The 24,230-nt window shown below is 35.7% G+C and overlaps 1 protein-coding gene across 6 annotated transcripts; it reads left to right on the top strand.

Annotated features, from left to right (window-relative positions):
* The first annotated feature begins 3,490 nt into the window (after positions 1-3,490).
* LOC127871655 (uncharacterized) lies at positions 3,491-16,826 on the top strand. 6 transcript variants are annotated; one of them, XM_052414779.1, is made up of 7 exons: positions 3,491-4,353; positions 5,881-6,032; positions 9,918-9,951; positions 10,836-10,973; positions 12,013-12,097; positions 13,782-13,963; positions 14,821-16,826. In XM_052414779.1, exons 1-7 carry the CDS (start codon positions 4,345-4,347, stop codon positions 15,061-15,063), a joined length of 843 nt encoding a protein of 280 aa, XP_052270739.1. In that variant the 5' UTR covers positions 3,491-4,344; the 3' UTR covers positions 15,064-16,826. The 6 variants fall into 6 exon arrangements, with proteins under 6 accessions (XP_052270739.1, XP_052270740.1, XP_052270744.1 ...); XM_052414780.1 differs by having other exon boundaries at positions 3,492-4,353; positions 5,906-6,032; XM_052414784.1 differs by having other exon boundaries at positions 3,494-4,379; positions 5,906-6,032.
* The last annotated feature ends 7,404 nt before the right edge of the window (positions 16,827-24,230 follow it).

Below are 24,230 nucleotides of genomic sequence, written 5' to 3'. Positions count from 1 at the left end.
CCATAACTCTATCTACCTTAGTTTTTGAATTATCTCCCCTTTTATATAATTTTTAAGTAAATTTTTGTCCGGAGCATAACTCTAAATCTACTCAAGGGACTTACTTGAAACTTGAAATATAAACAGACGGCAAGTAGGAGAAGTGCAGTGACTAAGAACCATAACTCTATATACCTTAGTTTTTGAATTATCCCCTTTATTTAGTTTCAAAGTAAATTTTTGTCCGGAGCATAACTCTAAATCTACTGAAGGGATTTACTTGAAACTTGAAATATAAACAGATGGCAAGTAGGAGAAGTGCAGTGACTAAGAACCATAACTCTATCTACCTCCGTTTTTGAATTATCTCCCTTTATTTAATTTCAAAGTAAATTTTTGTCCGGAGCATAACTCTAAATCTACTGAAGGGATTTACTTGAAACTTTAAATATAAACAGATGGCAAGTAGGAGAAGTGCAGTGACTAAGAACCATAACTCTTATCTACCTTAGTTTTAATTATCTCCCTATTTTTAATTACAAAGTTAATTTTTGTCCGGAGCATAACTCTAAATCTACTGAAGGGATTTACTTGAAACTAGAAATATAAACAGATGGCAAGTAGGAGAAGTGCAGTGAACAGGAACCATAACTCTTTCAGCCATAGTTTTTGAATTATCTCCCTTTATTTGTTTTACAAATATTATTCAACTCTCTAAAACAAATGTTGTCATACAGGCAAACACATTTCGGCGGGGATTTGGCACTACTGTGACAAGCTCTTGTTATCTTTATTTTTGCAGAAATTACATATAGTGGTAAAACCAATAAAACAACAATAATTCTTTTATACCTAATGATAAAATATGACATTTCTGCAGTGAAAATAAACAAATTGTTATTTACACCGGTGAAAATAACACATTTTTGGAACTATTTTTCTATTTTTAGATTATCATATAAAGATTTTTATAATCACGAGTGAATTAAAATTGATATTCCACCGAATCAAACACATTTTCCTTTTATTTTATGCTTTTTTAACCGTTTATTTACATTGTAAAGAGTTTAACTGGAGAATTTTGCTGGAATAGTGACGTCATATCGTCGAAAAAATGACGTCATTTTGGGTATTGAAATGTATTGAGGCACGCCACGGGAGAAAGGGTAACTTTTCACCGAAAGGGAAACAGCTTTTAATTATTTTCTTGAAAAGGGGGCATGCACGAAACAGAAAATTTGTTCATGTCAGTGTAAGAACGTTTGTTATTTCACTCACGATCATAGAAAAATAATATTTTTTATGATCACTCGTGAAAAAAAAACGATCTTACACTAACATGAACAAATATCCTCTATATGTTACATATAAATCTTATTTGACCTTTCATTCACTTATTCTACTCTCTATAAAACTCATTTATACACGTGCTTGCATTGTTGCAGTTAAATAGTCATGTGGTTATTGAGTAACATTTCCTGGAAATTGGCCCCAATTAACTGGCCATCAAAGACCTTTTTCTTGATGTCAGATGGATACCATTAATAAGATTGATTACAACTTGAAACGTTTTAGGCCTACAGTGTGCAGTCAGCCAGTAGTGTGTGTGTGATTATGAAAGATTTGTGATTTTAACAGGTTTTATTGTTGTTTCAATTGGAAATATCATTGCAAGGTGAGCCTGAAAATTGTTCCAGATGTTAAAAAAACACTATGTCAAAAATATGAACAATTTGGTAGTAAAAAAAATAAATTATCACACCTCTTAAGAAGCTCAAAACTGTTTGGTTAAAAAGAAAATATGTTTTGGCAGTTGTATGTGCAAAAATAATGTATTTATGCAACATATTTTTGTGCACTTAAATTACAAATAGTTTGAGAGTTGTTTTGATATGATAAATTTTCCAATGTATTGTGTTTACTTCTATATTTGCACTCATCTCATTTGTATCTATGAGAAAGATCAAGTGATGTTTTGTACCTTAAAAGAAGATCAATGTTGAATTTCTAGTACATTATTCTCATACTCATTTACTTCTATTCAACCGACTTTGATATATGATAGCAATTCAACATATTGTATTTAATAAAATTTTAATTATTCAAAAACTATTTCATAAACACTCAATCTATTGAAAAAATATAGTTGTTTTCAGTATATAAAGCTGTTCTAGCAAAAACATGTAACTATAGTCATCCCCTATAACATCCAAAGATGCTGAGCCATAATGCTGATCTCATGATCTTAAAGCTGGACAACAATTTGTGGAAAAAATGTACTTCCATTTTCTTCTGCTGATGCTCATTATTAAATTACTGTCCTCATATTACTTTTATCCAAAATATAGCTTTGTCGCAACGGATAACACATGTCTATTTAAAAAAAACATAAATACACACACACACACAATTACTTATAACGCATATATGTACATATCTGCCTAAACAACAAACCCTTTCTTTCCACAAAACAACGTTAACAACCCTTGCTTTACGTAAATGCTACTCATGTGAGAGACTCCGGGCCACCATGGCCGTCTTGCTTGTAATGATATCATGGATCAGTTCGAAAATGGTTCCGGTCTGTTGAAAAGAATGGTCGCCAGGGGGGGGGGGCATTTTTTTCTTTCTTGCCTATATCAAAACCTTGTAAACACTCTAAATGTCACATTTATAGTTCAATCTTCATGAAACGTGGTCAGAATATGTGTTCTAATGATATCTTGGGCTGCACATAACCGGTCAGTTCCTTGTTATCTCAGGTGAGCGACTTTGGGCCTTTTAGGCCCTCTTGTTAACTTAGAATCATCTACATCTCGAACAGGAATATATACTAAATAACTACCAAGTAATAAGAGAATATAAATCACTAAGCAATTAGTTTTATTAATATTACATAAGCGTTTACCGGTACCTTGCTTTAAGTTACAATAATTAAGCATACGTCAAAGGAAATTATATACAAGATGTGTAAATGACACATGACACGAAGAAAATATATTTACTTAGATCAAACGATTTATCCTTTCACATACATATTTTGATTTTTTATGACCGAGTGCATTATTTCTAGATTTTATTATTCCTTCTGCAAACAAACAACCTCACGGTTATGGTAATACGGGCAAAAGCCCGCGTAGCGGGCGTTGACCGTTCATACATATGGAAATTTAGACATAAAATTGACTTAGGTATCAGAGCGACTCTGGTCCCTGGCCGTCTTTACCTTATATGGTAATCATAACCATATATGTCACAACACAAACATCTATAAATAAACGTTATGAATGAGTGTAATATGACCATATATGAAGAAAGCGTAATCAAATAACGTGCGAGGGGTACCGAATGGAGAAACAAGAAAAAAACATCGTTGGAATAATCTCCCCTTTTGATTGCACACGAGCTTTCAAACGGTTGAGATCCGGTATTGTATACGTTTGTGACATTGTTTTGAGATCAAGAAGTCATTTCGGCGCTTATATTTCAGTTTTGTTTTTGAACTTGCAATAGCTATCTTTCAATTGTGATTTGGTGTATTTCGACGTTGTAAAGTGTATAATTCAAAGTGGCATTCATTTTCGCGACCAAGTCCTAGTAACTCGGTGTGAGTGAACGAAGGATTTGTGTTTACTTTTCATCTTAAGTTCAACTGTGCGTTTTATTACCCATTTTGTGATCTATTAAAAACACGTGCTTCGCGCATTTGGACACTTACAGTGTGTTTTACACTAGTGCAATAATTGACGCTTTTGATGTGTTTATAGTGACTGTGTGATATTTGCATTGAATGAACACTTACCAGTGGATTGCAATTTTGAGTGACACTTTAATACTAATTATTAAAAAACAGGTGCTTCGCGCATTTGGACACATTCAGTGTGTTACACACTCGTGCAATAATTGACACTTTTGACATGTTCATAGTGATATTTGCACTGAACACTGACCAGTGTATTGCAATTTTGACACTTATTGATTATTGAAAACTAGTGCTTTTTAACTTGTGTGACCTTTATTTTTATTAAAGCGTGATTGATCTGTTTTGTTTATATTCTTTTTGTGTAGTTAGATACACATAAGACAAGTTTAGTCGTCCTTATTAGTCTTGTTGCAATAGTATTGTTAAGGTAGTATTTGGGTTGTTAAGACTTGTCTTTTTATAATTAGTAGATTTATTACGCAGGCTCTTTTGAACAGGATGCAGTGTTGTGTCAGGAAGCATTTTCCTTTTATTTTTTCATGTGCCCAAGACAGGAGAAAAGTGAACCGTATTGCTGGGGACTCCAATGCTCATCGGATTAAGGATATTCTTCCTGATGATATAGCTGTCAAATGCCTGCCAATCTCTGATGAGAATATGTAATGACAATGGTATAGAACAGTAATTACAGTTTCAGGTTTGTTTCTATTAATGGTATCACATGTACACATTTTTCTAAACGTTAAAACGAAATGATTAATGAAATAAACAAAAGGTTACCGTTTAAACAGTATCCATATGTCAGTTATAAAAGCGTCATTGACATCGCATTTCCAAACTGAAAGTAATGATTATTTCCAGAAGTTATATTCAGATCATAACCCATTTGGGCAATGACGTCATATTAAAACCAACTGTTCTTGCCGTTGTTGAGTCATTGGGTACACATTTTCTACTTACATGCCGTAGTATTTTATAACAAAGACAAATAAATATTGATCCCACATTTCTTCAATAAGACTACACCTGTGTAAAATTTTTATTATTTTCTACCTAACAAGATGTACATAAAAACGAGTATCTGTTTATTAAATTAAAAATGAATGCGGATGAATTAATGTCGGAAAAAAATTCCTCATGCACGTTGTGCTGACGCGCGTCAAATGTTCAAGACAATTCGGGGAATGATCATGCAACAAATAGCTGGAAAATTTTCCCGAGCACTTTGTGCCGACGTGTGTCAAATATTCAAGCCGTCTAGGTCGTACATGGTGTTTTGTTATGTTTACGCTGTTGTGAATAAGGGCCATCTGGCACACATGATACAAATGTATACCAGTCTTTTTTTAACAGCTTTTAATAAGTTTTGCAACATTGTAACGTAATGAACTAAAATGGATTATGTTGATATCAACAGTCGTTTAAATGTTTACTGTTTTTGTAAACATTTTTGAGAAAACACGAAATGCCACCATTTAAACGTGATACTCATAGCAGGGTTTTTTTTGGCCCGATTTTATAGCCGAAATTCGGCTATGTTCCCAATCCCAAAAAGTAGACTTTTTTCCCAAAATGTGGCAAAAACTTCCCAATTGCCAAAAAAAAAAAAAAAAAATTATTTTTTTTTTTTTTTTTTTTAGAAAGAAGTCTTATGTGTATTTTATCTCAATTTTAATTCAATTACATCTAACAAAGTATTATATGATTTTTTCTTTTAATTTGAATGATTATAAAGAGTTAAATCAAATTTAGTATTTCCCTAATCAGTGGACTTTTCGTGTGGAAAAAAAGGCTAATGAATTTATTTTCCCAATTTCATGAAAATGCCGATAAAATTCCCAATTCCAAAGCCATGGGCTATCTTCCCAAAAAGTGGAAAAAAAAACCTGCATAGTTTCTATAAATGATGTAATTATTTCATTTCTTTATACTTAAACAGTTCAAATGTCAAGTCCTAAGCTTCGTATGATTACAGTATTTGTCATCAATATAAAGTTAAACTTATTATGCTGATGTGCAATGATTGGCATCATTGCGTTTTCTAACTAATTTGCATGGTTATATATTTTATTTAAGCGTGTGGAATATTTTACAGATTGTAGGGAATTGTAATTGCAAACTTTTCATTTTAATCTTGAGGCAAAGCATGAATTTTCCTTGTGTATTCATTCATGTATATTTGTGATTTATTTACACAGACATTCGCCAACTCTGTTTTCAAAGGTGCCAAATTTTCTTGTGATCGTTTTCGCCATGCATTGTTGAGAGACTTGCAGAAGATGGATGTTCAACAGCTGTATCTTCATCTAGGCTCAAATGACATTCTTACGAATGAAGCGGTGTTTTACCGGTACATATACAATTATAAAAAAAAGCTTTGATATTTAAATTTAATGTAGCTGTTTCCCATAACTATATAAATTTGCAAAACTGACATTTTACATGGTTTATTCCTCAATGAGTCATGGAAACTTGCAATCATTTTAGAAGTGTTATCTAGTTTCTAATTTATAAATAAAGCATTTCACAATATTTTCTATTATCCATGTTAATTTGACATTTTATGCTCCCCCAAAAAATTTGGGGGGGAGCATATAGTCGCCGCTTCGTCAGTCCGTCTGTCCGTCCGTGAACAATTTTTTTTTCGGGCTATTTCTCAGCAACTAAAGGCCGGAATTCAATGAAACTTAATGGGAAGCTTCACTATTAAGAGGAAATGTGCATATTATCAGTGGGTTTTGGTCGGATGATTTGTCACAGAGTTATGGCCCTTTTAAATTTTTTATTAACTGTACATGTAGTGCAATTCTTGTCAGGGCTATTTCTCAGCAATTAATGACCGGAATTCAATGAAACTTTATGGGAAGATTTACTACCAAGAGGAGATGTGCATATTATCAGCGGGTTCTGGTCGGATGATTTTTCACAGAGTTATGGCCCTTTGAAATTTCCATTTACTGTACATATAGTGCAATTCTTGTCCGGGCTATTTCTCAGCAACTAATGACTGGAATTCAATGAAACTTTATGGGAAGCATCACTACCAAGAGGAGATGTGCATATTATCAGCGGGTTCTGGTCGGATGATTTTTCACAGAGTTATGGCCCTTTGAAATTTTCCATTGTACATATAGAGCAATTCTTGTCCGAGCAATTTCTCAGCAACTAATGACGGGAATTCAATGAAACTTTATGGGAAGCTTCACTACCAACAGGAGATGTGCATATTATCAGCCGGTTCTCGTCGGATGATTTTTCACAGAGTTATGGCCATTTGAAATTTTCCATTGTACATATAGAGCAATTCTTGTCCGAGCTATTTCTCAGCAACTTATTACATGAATTCAATGAAATTTTATGGGAAGCTTCACTACCAACAGGAGATGTGCATATTATAAGCCGGTTATGGTCGGATGATTTTTCACAGAGTTATGGCCCTTTGAAATTTTCTAATAACTGTACATATAGTGCAATTCTTGTCCGGGCTATTTCTCCCCAACTACTGACTGGAATACAATGAAGCTTTATGGGAAGCTTAACTACCTTGAGGAGATGCGCATGTTATTAGTGGGTTCTGGATAGATGATTTATTTACAGAGTTATGGCCCTTTGAAATTTTTAAGTTACTAAACCATCCATTGTATTATTTTGTCCAAAGTTATGCCCCTCAAGACGTTTCCTTTTATCTGAATATATAGTGCAATATTGTGACAAAAAAACCTTTGTGGAGCATCACCCGTCTCAAACGGTTTCTTGTTTCATTATTTGCTGTCTACAATTAATTTTACATGAAATAGCAAATGTTTTATTTATGCGCATAATATTAACAATATAATTATACATATTTGTTTATGTAACTATTTTGATTGGTAAGTCAGTCTGCAAAGAAAAAGAACACATTTGTATATATTTTACTCCAAATTTTTTATGCCCCCATTCGAAGAAAAGAGGGTATATAGTTTTCGCACTGTCTGTCTGTCTGTCACACTTTTCTTGTCCGCTCTCTAATTCAAATAGTTTTCATCTGATCTTTACCAAACTTGGTCAGAAGTTGTATCTAGGCAATATCTAGGTCAAGCTCGAATATGGGCCATGCCGGGTCAAAAACTAGACCATGGGGTCACTTAGTGCATTTTAAGGTTTAAGCATGGTGTCTGCTCTCTAATTGAAGTAGTTTTCATCTGATCTTTACCAAACTTGGTCAGAAGTTGTATCAAGACAACATCTAGGTCATGTTCGAATATGGGTCATGCCGGGTCAAAAACTAGGTCACAGGGTCACTTAGTGCATTTCAAGGATTAAGTATGGTGTCCGCTCTCTAGTTTGGGACTTATTTTGCATTTCTAAATTAACGTTTTTTATGCCGTCGAAGGAGGGCATATAGTGATCGCACTGTCCTTCCGTCTGTTTATCTGATGTCTGTCTGTCCGTCCGTCACACTTTGTGTTTAGGTTTCGAAAAATGCTCATAACTTCTTTTGTCGCTTCAGATGTAACATTCATATTTGATATGCATGTGTACATGGACAAGGCCTTTCCATACGCACACAAATTTTTACCCCATGACCTTGACCTTAGGGTCCGTGTTTAGGGTTCAAAAAATGCATTCAGATTTCGAAAAATGCTCATAATTTCTATCAAAGCATTTATTGGGGGCATACGTCATCTTATGGAGACAGATCTTGTTTAACAATTTAATTGAAAATAATATGTTGTCAACATGAAGTGTATATATGCAAGATCACATTCCCAGTGACAACAACTCTTTAATTGTTGACTGTATTTTAGCTGGACTATTATATATGAAATATATATAGTGGAGCTATCCTACTCACCCCGGCGTTGGCGTTTCCGTGAGCGTGCAAATGTTAAAGTTTGCGTACTACTTCAAATATTTTCAATGTCCATTGACATATTGCTTTTATATTTTGCATACTTGTTTACCAACATGATCCCAACCTATAAACAAGAGCAGACCACTGTATCAAGCATTTTGACAGAATTATTGCCCCTTTTATACTTAGAATGCATATTATTGATAAATCTATGTTAAATTGTGCGTACTACCCCAAATATTTCCTATGTCCTTTAACATATTGCTTTGTTATATTGCATACTTGTTTACCAACATGACCTTTAACCTACAAACAAGAGGAGACCACTTAATCAAGCATTTTGATAGAATTACGGCCCCTTTTATTCTCAGAATATGCATATCATTGATAAATCTATGTTAAAGTTTGCGTACTACCCCAAATATTTCCTATGTCCTTTGACATATTGCTATTATATTTTGCATACTTGTTTACCAACATTACCCCAACCTATAAACAAGATTAGACCACTGAATCAAGCATTTTAATAGAATTATGGCCCCTTTTTTACTTTGAGAATTGGACATTTTGCTTAAATTCACATAACTTCTTTATTTATGATAAGATTTTATTAATACTTTGACAAAACAACGCTTACCTGAATACCACAATGGATTCCACCCGTGCAATACCAGTGCTCCAGCTAGGCCTAAATCGAAGGGCGCCCCGCCCTGCCCTCCCGAACCTCCGCCCTGACCTTCCTAGGGCCCCCCCTGCCCTTAATTTTTATTTTTTTTTTTTTTTTTTTACATATGATGATTAATAAGTCTCTTATTAAAATACATTGTAATTAATTTATTCCTCATTGTAGTAATTAAATTTGAATTGTTTAATGACGAATGGGAATAATTTATTCTTACAATTATTGATAACACATAAATTAACATGCATGAGGAAGCATTCTAGAAACGCCCGCGCGCTCGAAAGTGCCCTTTTGACAAAATACTGCGCGTCCAAAGTGCCCTTTTGACAAAAAGTCCCCCTGCCCTTTTTAAATCCTAGCTGCAGCACTGCAATACCCCACGCCCCAACCCAGAATCCCTGCCCCCCCCCCCCCACCCCCCCAAATTTTTTATTTTCCTTTTTTTATTTTTGAAAGATCGTCAGATCGTCTAATAAATGACCACACCCCATGTTATACCCCCCTCTCAACCCCCCTACCCCCTCCCCAAATTTTTATTTTTTTTCCTTTTTTTATTTTTGAAAGATCATCTAATAAATTATTGAATACCGGTATGAACAATTTCCCCATGATGGCTTACGTTATACTGTCAAGCACTCGAATAGTCGAGGGCGCTGTCCTCTGACAGCTCTTGTTATCTATTTTTATTAATGAAAATGATTGTATTGAAATAATTTCAGAGATGTAGCTGACTTGTGCGATTTGGTGCATCAGGTCAGTCCAGACACTGAGGTTGTCTTTTGCAAAGTTTTCTGAATAAAATACATTGAATTTAGTGGTTTGATAAAAATAGAAAATGCCCAGAGCCAGTAGCACTGACACTTGCAGTGTGATATAAGAAATGGCAAAAATATTTTGAACCTTCTCCCATAACAGATATCTCCCTGTTAGCTAACAAACGTTTTTTTGACTGATAGTTCAGTCACATAAATGTGAGGGGACTGTCAGGATGTTTTTTTTTAAATAATAATTATTGATTAAGTGATAAGAAAATATTGAAATTGTGTTCATTGTTATTTGAACTAACTTTAAGAAAGTATTGAAATTGTGTACATTGTTATTTGAACTAACTTGCTTACATTACGTGCATTTTAAGGATTAAGTATGATGTCCGCTCTCTAATTTGGGACTTATTATGCATTTCTGGATTAACTTTTTTTATGCCGCCGAAGGAGGGCATATAGTGATCAAACTGTCCTTCTGTCTGTTTGTCTGATGTCTGTCTGTCCGTCACACTTTGTGTTTAGGTTTCGAAAAATGCTCATAACTTCTTTTGTCGCTTTAGATGTAACATTCATATTTGATATGCATGTGTATATGGACAAGGCCTTTCCATACGCACACAAATTTTTACCCTATGACCTTGACCTTAGGGTCCGCGTTTAGGGTTTGAAAAATGCTCATAATTTCTATCAAAGCATTTATTGGGGGCAAACGTCATCCTACGGAGACAGCTCTTGTTTAACAATTTAATTGAAAATAATATATATGTTTTCTTATCTAAGTTAATGTCAAAGTTCTTGTTTAGTAGGTATTTATTGGTTAAAATGATGAAAAATAAATATATTTTTATGTTTCACAAAGTTTTATATTTAAAGGAGGCGCACAATCGGTGTCCAGAATGCAGGGTTGTTTGCTCCAACGAAGACGCTTTGCTGAGCCACTTCTGCAGTCGCCACATCAAGCAACCAGAGACTGGAAAAGAGAGTAAAATTAAGCTGATAGGCTCACCAATGGTATGACTTTAAATCACTAACTTGTGTATGCTTGACAAGCATTTTATGTACAAATAAAGTAACAAAAAAAGGAGGTCAACACATGCACTTTCCCATATAAAGCTTTCTGTATCTTTTAGCAACTAATTACACGATTTTGTGTTGACATACTCAATATGATAGTTATAGCCCTATATAACTGGTATGTTCATTTTAGTTAATCTTTCTATTTTATTAAACCTGTTTGTTTTAGCTAGATTGCTTGAAAAACACAACCAGGATTATTTTTATGCCCCCGGATCGAAAGATTGGGGGTATATTGTTTTTGGCCTGTCTGTCATTGTATGTGTCCATGTGTGTGTGTGTGTGTGTGTGTGTGTGTCCCAAAACTTTAACCAAAACTTTAACCTTCATATTAACTTTTGCAATATTGAACATAGCAACTTGATTTTTGGCATGCATGTGTATCTCATGGAGCTGCACATTTTGAGTGGTGAAAGGTCAAAGTCAAGGTCATCCTTCAAGGTCAAAGGTCAAAAAAAATTATTCAAAAACTTTAACCAAGACTTTAACCTTCTTCATAACTTTTGCAATATTGAACGTAGCAACTTGATATTTGGCATGCATGTGTATCTCATGGAGCTGCACATTTTGAGTGGTGAAAGATCAAGGTCATCCTTAAAGGTCAAAGGTAAAAAAAAAAAATCAAAGTGGCGCATTAGGGGGCATTGTGTTTCTGACAACCACATTTCTTGTTAGCATTGTCTTACCCCTGTTACATGTAATGTACATGTGGCTTATTAAATTGGAAACCCTGGTTTGCATGAGAATATTTTGCAAAACATAGTTGAAAAAACATACATGTATACAAACTTAGTCATTACTGTTAGTATAATGAGCACCTCTATTTCTGAATATTTTGATTGGATGGTTATGGGCCTTTATGCGTGTGTCACATTTATGTATGTGAAAGTGTGTAATTAGACAAAAGAATTTATATATTTTTATTTTTTGGGTAACAGTCACTTATTTTAGAGTTATTTATAAGTAAATCTTACAGATTGCATCTGCTAATCATGAACTCAACGAAGTCAGCTCAAGGAAGTGGAAGGCATGCTTGGAAAATAGAAGTTTCCATTATGAAGGCAAATTTTAGTATATTTCAAATTTGTAACCAAATGATCTTGAATGAAAATTTGATTGAACATTTGTTATCTGTCAAGAGAAACAGTTTGAAGTGAATGAATTAAGTATTGCCTATTGTCTATAAGTTAATTGTGTGACCTGAATCCTGTGAGGGATATTACTTATTTTTATACGCCGGTTTTGAAAAAACGGGACGTATTATAGTTTCACCCTTGGCGGGCGGCGGCGTCCATAACAGTGTCCACTCTCTAATTCAAATAGTTTTCATCTGATCTTCACCAAACTTGGTCAGAAGTTGTATCTAGACAATATCTAGGTCAAGTTTGAATATGGGTCATGCCAGGTCAAAAACTAGGTCACGGGGTCACTTAGTGCATTTGAAGGATTTAGCATTGGTGGCTCTCTAATTGGAGTAGTTTTCATCTGATCTTTACCAAATTTGGTCATAAGTTGTGTGTAAATGATATATAGGTCAAGTTCAAATATGGGTTATGCCGGGTCAAAAACTAGGTCGCAAGGTCACTTAGAGCATTTCATGCATTTCGCATGGTGTCTGCTCTCTAATTGAAGTAGTTTTCATCCAATCTTCACAAACTTTGGTCAGAAGTTTTATCTAGACAATATCTAAGTCATGTTCAATTATGGGTCATGCCGGGTCAAAAACAAGGTCAGGGGTTCACTTAGTACATTTCAAGGATTAAGCATGGTGTCCGCTCTCAAATTGAAGTAGTTATCATCCGATCTTCACCAAATTTGGTCAGAAATTGTGTCAAAATGTTATCTAGGTCAAGTTCAGATATGGGTCACGCCAGGTCAAAAACTAGGTCACGAGGTTACTTAGTGCATTTCAAGCATTTAGCACGGTGTCCTCTCTCTTATTGAAGTAGTTTTCATCTGATCTTCAACAAATGTGGTCAGAAGTTGTATCTAGACAATATCTAGTTCAAGTTCAAATATGGGTCATGCTGGGTCAAAAACTAGTTCACAGGGTGCATTTCAAGGATTTAGCATGGTGTAAGCTCTTTAATTGAAAGAGTTTTCATCCGATCTTCACCAAATTTGGGCAGAAGTTGTGTCTTAATGATATCTAAGTCAAGTTCAGATATAGGTCATGCCGGGTCGAAAACTAGGTCACTTATTGCATTTCCAGCGTTTAGCATGGTGTCCAAAACCTTCAAACGGGTGTATCTTGTGACAGTTTAGCACTCTTGTTTATTACATTAAAGCCACACACCTTGAAATGAAATACATGTTACTCAGTACATATAGATGCAATTTGAAAGTGTGCAAAATTGTCATTAAATCTATAGCCTAGTTAGCAAGTAATTTATTTTTTTATATTTTAAAACTGAATGTATGATTTGTATACGTACATGTTCAATTCGAGAAACACAATTATTTTTAAGTTTTAAAGCACAAGAAAGACGGATTTCTACCTTGCAACCACCAGATATATTCTAATTGGCAAAGATAAAATATGTTTCTTATTTATATCCAAATTTACTATGCCAGATATTTCATTTCAAGGTGTGTGGCTTTAAGGAATGTTTTTTAAATGGGTATATTACCAAGATCTGCACAGCCAGGGTGATATTAACCTTCAGATGTTAAAGCTTTCTAAGAATTTTAAGGCTTGCCTTTTATACTTGAAATGATAAATCATTAACATGTTTTGTTCTTTAGGAACATACAAACATTTCCCACCCACCATGTGGATCAAGATGTTTGGGCTGATGATTCTGGGTCGTATGTGTGGACAAGGTGGTCTTCATTACATCATGATGCAGCTGTGTATTCAACAACATGTTAACCTGTCCCAGCGGATGTTGATGCTCTTAAATGATGTTGAGAACAATCCAGGACCGGTACTTTATGACAAAATATACATCGTTTATTGAATAACTATATATATTTATTTTAACATTAAAGTGATTTTTTTCTTGCATTTTTGTGCCTTTTGTTACTGAGAACTATTTTATCATATGTTGGTGATTGAAACCCAGGACCTGTAAGTGCTTCTTAATATTTGCAACAAATGACAAATCATGTTAAGTTTTTGAAACATCTGTTTTTTTGTTCAGTTAAAGGACATATTGAACTCACTAATTGCTAAGTTAACTTAGATGCATCAAGTTTTTATTGATGATTTCTACTTTCTGTTGAATCATTATCCTTTCCAAAGCCAGAGAGATATAGTGTTGGCGTTTTCCATCGGTCAGTCTGTCAGTCCATCCATCTGTTTGTTACAAACATTTTAGGGCTTCATATCATGAATTTAATAAGATTTCAACATGGAAAAATAAGTGTATGCCATATTCATACAATAGTGCAAATTTACTCGTTTTCTTTCTTTTTAGATTAGTTATTAACAGAAGAACAGAACAGTAACATACTTTTACTACATTAACAGAGGCTCTGATTAGATGTGTACCTGCGTAAAGTACTCATAGAAAATATCAATATATAGATAAATAAAACAAAAATAGAGTTAAACAAATCATGGTGAAATCCACAATACACACCAAGAGCTATTAGTAGGCTTATCTCCATTGACTTATTTCACAGTAAATCTCTTTTTTTTTGCCTTTTCATTAACATTTCAATCAAAAATAACATTTGTGAAAAACTTAGTCAATGATTATAACTAAAGTTAAAAATGTGGACACTGTAAGTTAATTGACTTTGGCTTCCAATCTGCAGTTTACAAAGTTGCTTGTTATAGGAGTATTCGTGCAAATGGATATCATGCAAGGAAGACTTCCACTCCATAGGACAGCAAGATGCACATATCATCTCTCATGTGGTTCAAGAGAAATGCTGTAGATGGGGAGACTGTACCAAAGTCCTGAGCTTTAATAGTCTTGAAATCCATGAACTTAAACATCTCTATGATGTGAGTTTAGCACTGTGTATGAACTGGTGTTGCTTCATTTTCTGCATATCTTTATCTCAGTCTCAGTTTTGATGGTCAAATACATATTGTCTGCCAGTTTTTTCCCCCCAATACTGCCGTTCATCGTTTGCTTGCATCAAGAGTTTTAAAAGAAATTAAAACTCATTTGTTTAGTTAGAATCTTATGAAAGACTTAAATGGCCATGTTTAATACAATTGTATAACAACATATACGAGCTAAAAAAATAGTTGGAATAATTAATGTATATATGAACATAACAAATTTACATAAAATCATAGGTCTTGTTTTTGTCTGCCACTATAAGAACCAGAACATATTTCGGACATTCGAGGATTGACTTGCTGTGTTAGAGGATCATCAGGTGATGGAAGAAACCAGGCTTTTTTCGACTCAATGTTGATGAAACCTGATCGACATGCTCATCTTGGTTAAGTAAGCCTTGGTTGAGTGTGTCCAAAAAGTAGGTAACCTGGTGAAATCTTAGGAAAACATTGTAACCAGATCCAGGTTTATTTGACTGACAGACCGATGGACAGTGGGTCAACCGTAAATCCCTTCATGTGAAAACGGTAGGGACAAAATAAATATCACATTGCTCTTCTGAGTTCATTTGTAAACCAAGTTTTATCACAAAATTAAAATGGTCAATGTATTATTTTGTGTATTTAAAAATTATGTGAATATTAAGTTTCATGAAATCTTACTGAGTTTTCTCAATTTTAGCTACTATTCGGACATGGACTGACGGACAAATGGGCAACAATGTCGCAATTTGTATACCAAGTTTTATAAGAATTGTTTCATAAAAGTAACCAATGTATGTTCTATGTCAAGGTAACTACTAGGATGAAATACACAAAAAGATTTTGGTTCACAATAGGGTAGGCTCCGCGTGCCGTGAACCGGGCAACAGCTTTTGTCATTTAACATTTGTGTTTTAATGGCATAAGCTGGCAGATACCCTTTAACTTTAACGATGTTTTCCGATAATTTCTCGGAAAATACAATCTAGCAATTTTGATTTAATTTAGATTACTAAAAATTAATATTATATTTATGCCCCCCTTGGAAGAAGAGGGGTATATTGTTTTGCACATGTCAGTTGGTTGGTCCACCAGATGGTTCCCTGATGATAACTCAAGAACGCTTTGGCCTAGGATCATGAAACTTCATAGGTTTATTGATCTCGAAATAGTAAAATGGTTTCCGGATGATAACTCAAGAACGCTTACGCCTAGGATCATGAAACTTCATAGGTACATTGATGATGACTCGCAGATGACCTCTATTGATTTTCAGGTCACTAAGTCAAATGTCAAGGTCACAGTGAGTCGAAATAGAAAAATGGTTTCCGGATGATAACTCATAAATGCTTACGCCTAGCATCATAAAATAAAAAAATCATAGGTACATTGATAATGACTGGCAGATGACCCCCTTCATAGGTACATTGATAATGACTGGCAGAAGACCCCTATTGATTTTCAGGTCACTAGGTCAAAGATTAAGGTCATAGTGACTCAAAACAGTTTAATGGTTTCCTGTTGATAGCTCAAGAATACTTAGGTCTATGATCATGAAACTTCTCAAGTACATTGATCATGACTGGCAGATGACCCCTATTGATTTTCAGGTCACTAGGTCAAAAGTCAAGTTCACAGTGACAAAAACGTATTCACAATGGCTGCCACTACAACTGACAGCCCATAGGGGGGCATGCATGTTTTACAAACAGCCCTTGTTCTGTGTTAAAATTATGTACACGTCTGCGTTAAATAAATATGTTCACATTTGAAATAAAGCTAAAAATGTGTATTGTTGTTATTAGTAATTTGAACCGAATTGCTCTGTGGGAAGTAAAAGTACTTCAACCAGACCTAAATATGTGGGTAATTAAAGAGCACGAGAAAAGATGAAAATTAAGTTAGCTCAACCATTTTAAGCAATATTACTGGGTCACACTTTTTACGATGCGAAACCTGAAGGGTCCCTAGACTATGATGATTACTTACACGAGGAGTGTCCTATTCATTGCTGCCGCATGATCCTATCAGTAACGAATTAACGCTTGTATCGTTAAAGCAAGTCGTATATTCACGTTTATAAATATTTAAATAGAAAATAAAGGTTTAATTGTCGCATATCCACCGCATGATGTGTTGCTTATAAAGTGCACGTATATTCAAACCGAACAATTTTGTCCTTAGATAAAAATATACTACATGTGATCATATGTGGCCTCACAAGGCTTATTATGAATTTATTATATCGCAATGAGATGTAAATAGTTCATACATGCACAGTGTTCTTTCAACACATCCAAATCACACTTATAGTCGCGTCTTGCGAAAATAGGTCTTAATGCGTATGCGGCCAGCGTAAGTCAAACACGGTCTGCGCTATTACGCAGTGATTGTTGTTAGGTCAAAAACGTGCATGAAGAAGTCCGGATTTCCGCAGTGATTTGGCCAATGCTGTGGGTGATTTCTCTGAAATCAATAATTAAAATATTCTGATTCATTCATTCGGGTCTACAGGCGTGAAATTTCCCCATCATTTAATTGTTTGTTGATAAAGGGTATTTAATGTGAAAAGCTTTGTAAGACAGCTACGCCGAACAACCGAACTAGCATTCATTAATTTGATCAAAATATGCACACAGCAGAATGATTGTGTTTCTTACATGGCTTTTAGAAGAACAGACCATGCAGGCGAGCAGTGAACAATATGATTAGGTTTAGTTGCCCTAACCCTATATACCCTTGGTATGACTTGTGAGTGTTGAACTAATGTGCTACAGCATCACTTAAATACGAACATACGATAGTCAGGTATCCCCGCATAATGACATATAGAATATTACTGGGTAGATACCGCTTGGCAAACTTGAGCCTGGGATAGTCGGTTATACCCGCTTTGTGAAATTAGGAATATAACAGGTTTGATATAGCATTAACAGTACGTACTTGGGGGTTATAGGAAATACCCGCTATATGACTATCCTGTATATAAATAAATGACGTCAAAAATACAACTGATGTGATACGGCATTACTTATACGAGCATAGGGTAGTAAGGTATAACTCGCCTCCTACAAAAATGACCTGATTCGATTTGCTTTGAGAGGCCATGTGCCCATTGTGTATTTTCCATACACCCTGAGAAATTTCCATACACCCCGAGTAATCGGTTGAGATATAATGGATACACAGTTAGTAACTGATTGTGTATAGGATATACACCTTCAGTTCCCTTCTCGAGCTTCGCTCTCATACACCATCAGTTACAAACAGTGTAACTAATACGGTATTACTTATAACAGGATGGGGGTAGTAGTATATACCGCTATATAACTCGCTAGTATAGTACAGGCTTGATACGGCATTACTTATATACGAGCATTGGGTAGTAGGATATATCCGGTATATAGCTCGCTAGTATAGTACTGGCTTGATACGGCATTACTTATATACGAGCATGGGGTAGTAGGATATACCCGCTATATAACTCGCTAGTATAGTACTGGCTTGGTACGGCATTACTTATATACGAGCATGGGGTAGTAGGATATATCCGGTACATGACTCGCTAGTATAGTACTGGCTTGATACGGCATTACTTATATACGAGAATGGGTAGTAGGATATACCCGGTATATAACTCGCTAGTATAGTACTGGCTTGAAACGGCATTACTTATATACGAGCATGGGGTAGTAGGATATACCCGGTATATAACTCGCTAGTATAGTACTGGCTTGATACGGCATTACGTATATACGAGCATGGGGTAGTAGGATATACCCGGTATATGACTCGTTAGTATAGTACCGGCTTGATACGGCATTACTTATATACCAGCATTGGGTAGTAGGATATAACCGGTATATAGCTTGCTAGTACAGTACCGGCTGGATACGGCATTACTTATATACGAGCATGGGGTAGTAGTATATACCCGCTATGACTCTCTAGTATAGTACCGGTTTGATACGGCATTACTTATATACGAGCATGGGGTAGTAGAATATACCCGCTATATAACTCGCTAATATAGTACTGGCTTGATACGGCATTACTTATAATGAGCATGGGGTAGTAGGATATACCCGCTATATAACTCGCTAGTATAGTACCGGTTTGATATGGCATTACTTATATACCAGCATGGGGTTGTAGAATATACCCGGTATACAACTCGCTAGTATGGTACTGGCTTGATACGGCATTACTTATATAAAGGCATGGGGTATTAGGATATACCCGGTATATGACTCGCTAGTATAGTCCTGGGTTGGTACGGCATTACTTACATACGAGCATGGGGTAGTAGTATATACCCGCTATGGCTCGCTAGTATAGTACTGGCTTGATACGGCATTACTTTTATACGAGCTTTGGGTAGTAGGATATACCCGGTTTATGACTCGTTAGTATAGTACTGGCTTTATACGGCATTACTTATATACGAGCATGGGGTAGTAGGGTATACCCGGTATATGACTCGCTAGTATAGTACTGGCTTGAAACGGCATTACTTATATACGAGCATGGGGTAGTAGTATATACCCGCTATGACTCGCTAGTATAGTACTGGCTTGATACGGCATTACTTATACCGGGTATACGAGCATGGGGTAGTAGGATATTTCCGGTATATGACTCGCTAGTATAGTACTGGCTTGATACGGCATTACTTATACGAGCATGGGGTAGTTGGATATACCCGGTATAAGACTCGTTTACCGGCATGGGGTAGTAGGATATACCCGGTACATAACTCGCTAGTATAGTACTGGCTTGATACGGCATTACTTATATACCAGCATGGGGTAGTAGGATATACCCGGTACATAACTCGCTAGTATAGTACTGGCTTGATACATTATTACTTATATACCAGCATGGGGTAGTAGGATATACCCGCTTTACTACTCGCTAGTATAGTACTGGCTTGATACGGCATTACTTATATACGAACATGGGGTAGTAGGGTATACCCGGTATATGACTCGCTAGTATAGTACTGGCTTGGTACGGCATTACTTATATATAAGCATGGGGTAGTAGTATATACCCGCTATGACTCGCTAGTATAGTACCGGCTTGATACGGCATTACTAATGTACGAGCATGGGGTAGTAGGATATATCCGGTATATGACTCGCTAGTATAGTACTGGCTTGATACGGCATTACTTATATACGAGCATGGGGTAGGAGGATATACCCGCTATATAACTCGCGAGTATAGTACTGGCTTGATACGGCATTACTTATATACGAGCATGGGTAGTAGGATATATCCGATACATGACTCGCTAGTATAGTACTGGCTTGATACGGCATTACTTATATACGAGCATGGGGTAGTAGTATATACAATGGCTGTTTGTAAAACATGCATGCCCCCCATATGGGCTGTCAGTTGTAGAGGCAGCCATTGTGTGAATACGTTTTTGTCACTGTGACCGTTGACCTAGTGACCTGAAAATCAATAGGGGTCATCTGCCAGTCATGATCAATGTTCCTATGAAGTTTCATGATCCTTAGTTTCATGATCCTAGGCCTAAGCATTCTTGAGTTACCTTCTTGAAACCATTTTATTATTTGGAATAACTGTGACCTTGACCTAGTAACCTGAAAATCAAGATGGGTCATCTGCCAGTCATGATCAATGTACCAATGAAGTTTCATGATCCTAGGCCTAAGCGTTCTCAAGTTATCATCCGGAAACCATCTGATGGACGGACCGACCGACCGACATGTGGAAAACAATATACCCCCTCTTCTTCGAAGGGGTGCATAATTAGAGAGCGGACACCATGCTCAAAGTTTAAAACGCACTAAGTGACTCCTTGACCTTGATTTTGACCCGGCATTACCCATATTCGAACTTGACCTAGACATCATATAGATACAACATCTGACCAAGTTTGGTGAAGATCGGGTAAAAACAACTTGAATTAGAGAGCGGACACTTAATACGGACCGACAGACAAGACAGGCAGACGGACCGACAAACTTCGTTTGTGGGGGTATAAAAATGTATTAATAATGCTACTGGTATTTCATTTCTGCGTATTTTAGTCTTATATACAATATGTAAAGTTTCTATTAAGTGCATTATTCCAATTTACTATTCATGACACTAACTTCTACGTTATAAACAAATACTTTCAGATCATTTGCTGTTATTTGTAACTGAACGAGCAAAGAAAAAAATCTTACGTTTTGAATAACTAATAAATCCTTCCAACAATAAGCATTTTTCCTTGTGACTTGACTTTCACTGGGAATCAAACCCAGATCTCCGACTTACTTAGTAAGTCGGCATGTTTTCTTTACACCATGAAAGCGATAAGTTGAAGGAAAAAGCTAATCATTATGTACACAAAATATATTTAACGGATAAAATTTTTAGAAGTCTTTTTCCTACAAGTCTGTATTAACCATTTGACCCCCATGGCATGGCCAGTTTTATGCTAACACAATTGTGTTTAGTTTTACTACATTTACACGATGCTTTGCTGAATACCAAATATCTATGCAGTCAGATTCATAGATAATTTTCCACTTTTTACATATAAGGAAAACAAGATACTACAAAGCAGGGTTAATTAAATTTGGACTTGCTCACATTTTGGCAAAATGACAATTTTCCAAAACAATCAAATTATAGAACAAGAGCCCTAAGGTGCTCAACTGTGACCAGAAGTAACTAAACTATTCTGAGAGGGTGTAGTTTAGAATAATAAATGAACTTAATGAAAAATATGTAATTTGTAGACAAATTATTATTTATAAACTTGACTTTGCTTATCATTACAGCAAATGTTTTGACAAACTTTAAACAAGATGTGTTTGTGAAACACAATGTCCCCCTATATGACGTTTGACCTTGTAGGATGACCTTGACCCTTCACCACTCAAAATGTGCAGCTCCATGAGATACACATGCATTTCAAATATAAAATTGCTAGCTTCAATATTGCAGAAGTGACATTACATGATCAATTTTGACCCATATATTTGACCTTTAAGGATGACCTTGACCTTTCACCACTAAAAATGTGCAGCTCAATGAGATACACATGCATGCCAAATATCAAGTTGCTATCTTCAATATAGAAAAAGTATTCATAAAATAAGCGATTTGGGCCACATATATTCGACCTCTGACCTTGAAGGATGACCTTGACCTTTCACCACTCAAAATGTGCAGATCCATGAGATACACATGCATGCCAAATATCAAGTTGCTATCTTCAATATTGCAAAAGTATAATAAAATGAGCGATTTTGGACACATATATTTGACATTTGACCTTGAAGGATGAACTTAACCTTTCACCACTCAAATTGTGCAGCTCAATGAGATACACATGCATGCCAAATATCAAGTTGCTATCTTGAATATTGAAATACTGCAAAAGTGTACATTAAATGAGCGATTTTGACCCATATATTTGTCCTTTGACCTTGAAGGATAACCTTGACCTTTCACCACTCAAAATGTGCAGCTCCATGAGATACATATGCATGCAAAATATCAAGTTCCTATCTTCAATATTGAAAAAGTTATTGCAAATGTTAAAGTTGGCGCAAACCAACCAACCAACAGACCAACCAACAGACAGGGCAAAAACAATATGTCCCCCACTACTATAGTGGGGGACATAAAAAAGGAACACAATTTTAAATGCAACTTCCAGTGTTTACAAGCTTTTTTTAATTTGACATTTTGACCCACTTTTTGACGTTATGTGATCCAGTTTCAAAGTCAGCTGAGATTACATTGGGCCAAATGCTCTGATCATCTTTCATGAAAAATGCACATAAAAAGGGCCAATTGTGTGTTAACAAGGTTCTACTCTAGCACATTAAGAAAAACTGTCATGTCCACTGGCAGCCATGTTAGTCTACAAACCGGAACCAGTTACAAACTCGACAACTGAGCTATCATTAGAATAAATATTCTGACCAAAATTTATGGAGATAAAAAACCAGTGCTCCAGCTTGGCATGAATGGAAGGGCGCAGCACCCTGCCATTCAAAGATTCCAACCTGTCAACCTTGGACACCCTTCATGCCCTTTGATGAAAATGCCGAGTTGGGAATAGGGAGTTACAGTTGTAAGATCGTACGCGAATATCATTTGCCATTTAAAAGGAATCATGATGTTCAAACTTAACCTTTGATCTAGAAGTTGGCAAAGGGTTTGTTTTTAGTTGGTCGCATTTTAGAATTTACAGAGCATATTTTGCAAATCAGTGTGTGCTTAGAAGCCTTAGCTACGGAAAGAACCGCAACTCAATTTGCTAAGAACGATCACCACTGCCTGTCTGCAACAGATGACAAATGATTCTGCTCTAGCAGTGAGTGTATATACCAGCTTGTAAGACGACATTGGCCAGACTAGTGTTTATCATTAAAGTCTGTACGTATTTGTACCATTTTTGACCTCATCCAAGATATCATTGGGACAAATCTTCGGACAAAGTTTCATGATGATCAGACAATAAATGTGGCCTCTAGAGTGTTAACAAGGTTTTACTATATAGCCATAAAAGAACAAATGCAGAGCCCACTGGCAGCCATGTTTTTCAACCAATCAGCATCATGTTTGAACTCGTCCAAGATATTATTGGGATGAATCTTCTGACCATTTTTCATGAACATCGGAAATAAAAGTGGCCTCTAAAGTGTTAACAAGACTTTACTATAGCCATATAATGAAAAAAATGCCCCGCCCCCTGGAAGTCGTGTTTTCCAAGCAAATGTACCCATTTTCAAACTCTTTCAAGATATCATTGAGACCAATCTTCTAACCAAATTTCATGAAGCTTGACAATAAATGTGGCCTCTAAAGTGTTAACAAGGTTTTACTAAAGCCCTATAAGGAAAAATGCCCCGCCCCCTGGTGGCCATGTTTTTATAGCAACCATACCCATTTTCGAACTCATTCAAGACATCATTGGGACAAATCTTCTGACCAAGTTTCATAAAGATCAGACAATAAATGTGGCCTCTAGAATGTTAACAAGGTTTTACTATAGCCATAGAAGGAAAAATGCTCTGCCCCCTGGCAGCCATGTTTTTCAACCAATCAGCATCATTTTAAAACTTGTCCAAGATATTATTGAGATGAATCTTCTGACCATGTTTCATGAAGATCCGACAATAAATGTGGCCTCTAGGGTGTTAACAAGATTTTAC

This window comes from Dreissena polymorpha, chromosome 3 (assembly GCF_020536995.1).
Source record: "Dreissena polymorpha isolate Duluth1 chromosome 3, UMN_Dpol_1.0, whole genome shotgun sequence".
NCBI lineage: Eukaryota > Metazoa > Mollusca > Bivalvia > Myida > Dreissenidae > Dreissena > Dreissena polymorpha.
This window is presented reverse-complemented; position numbering and strand designations above follow the sequence as displayed.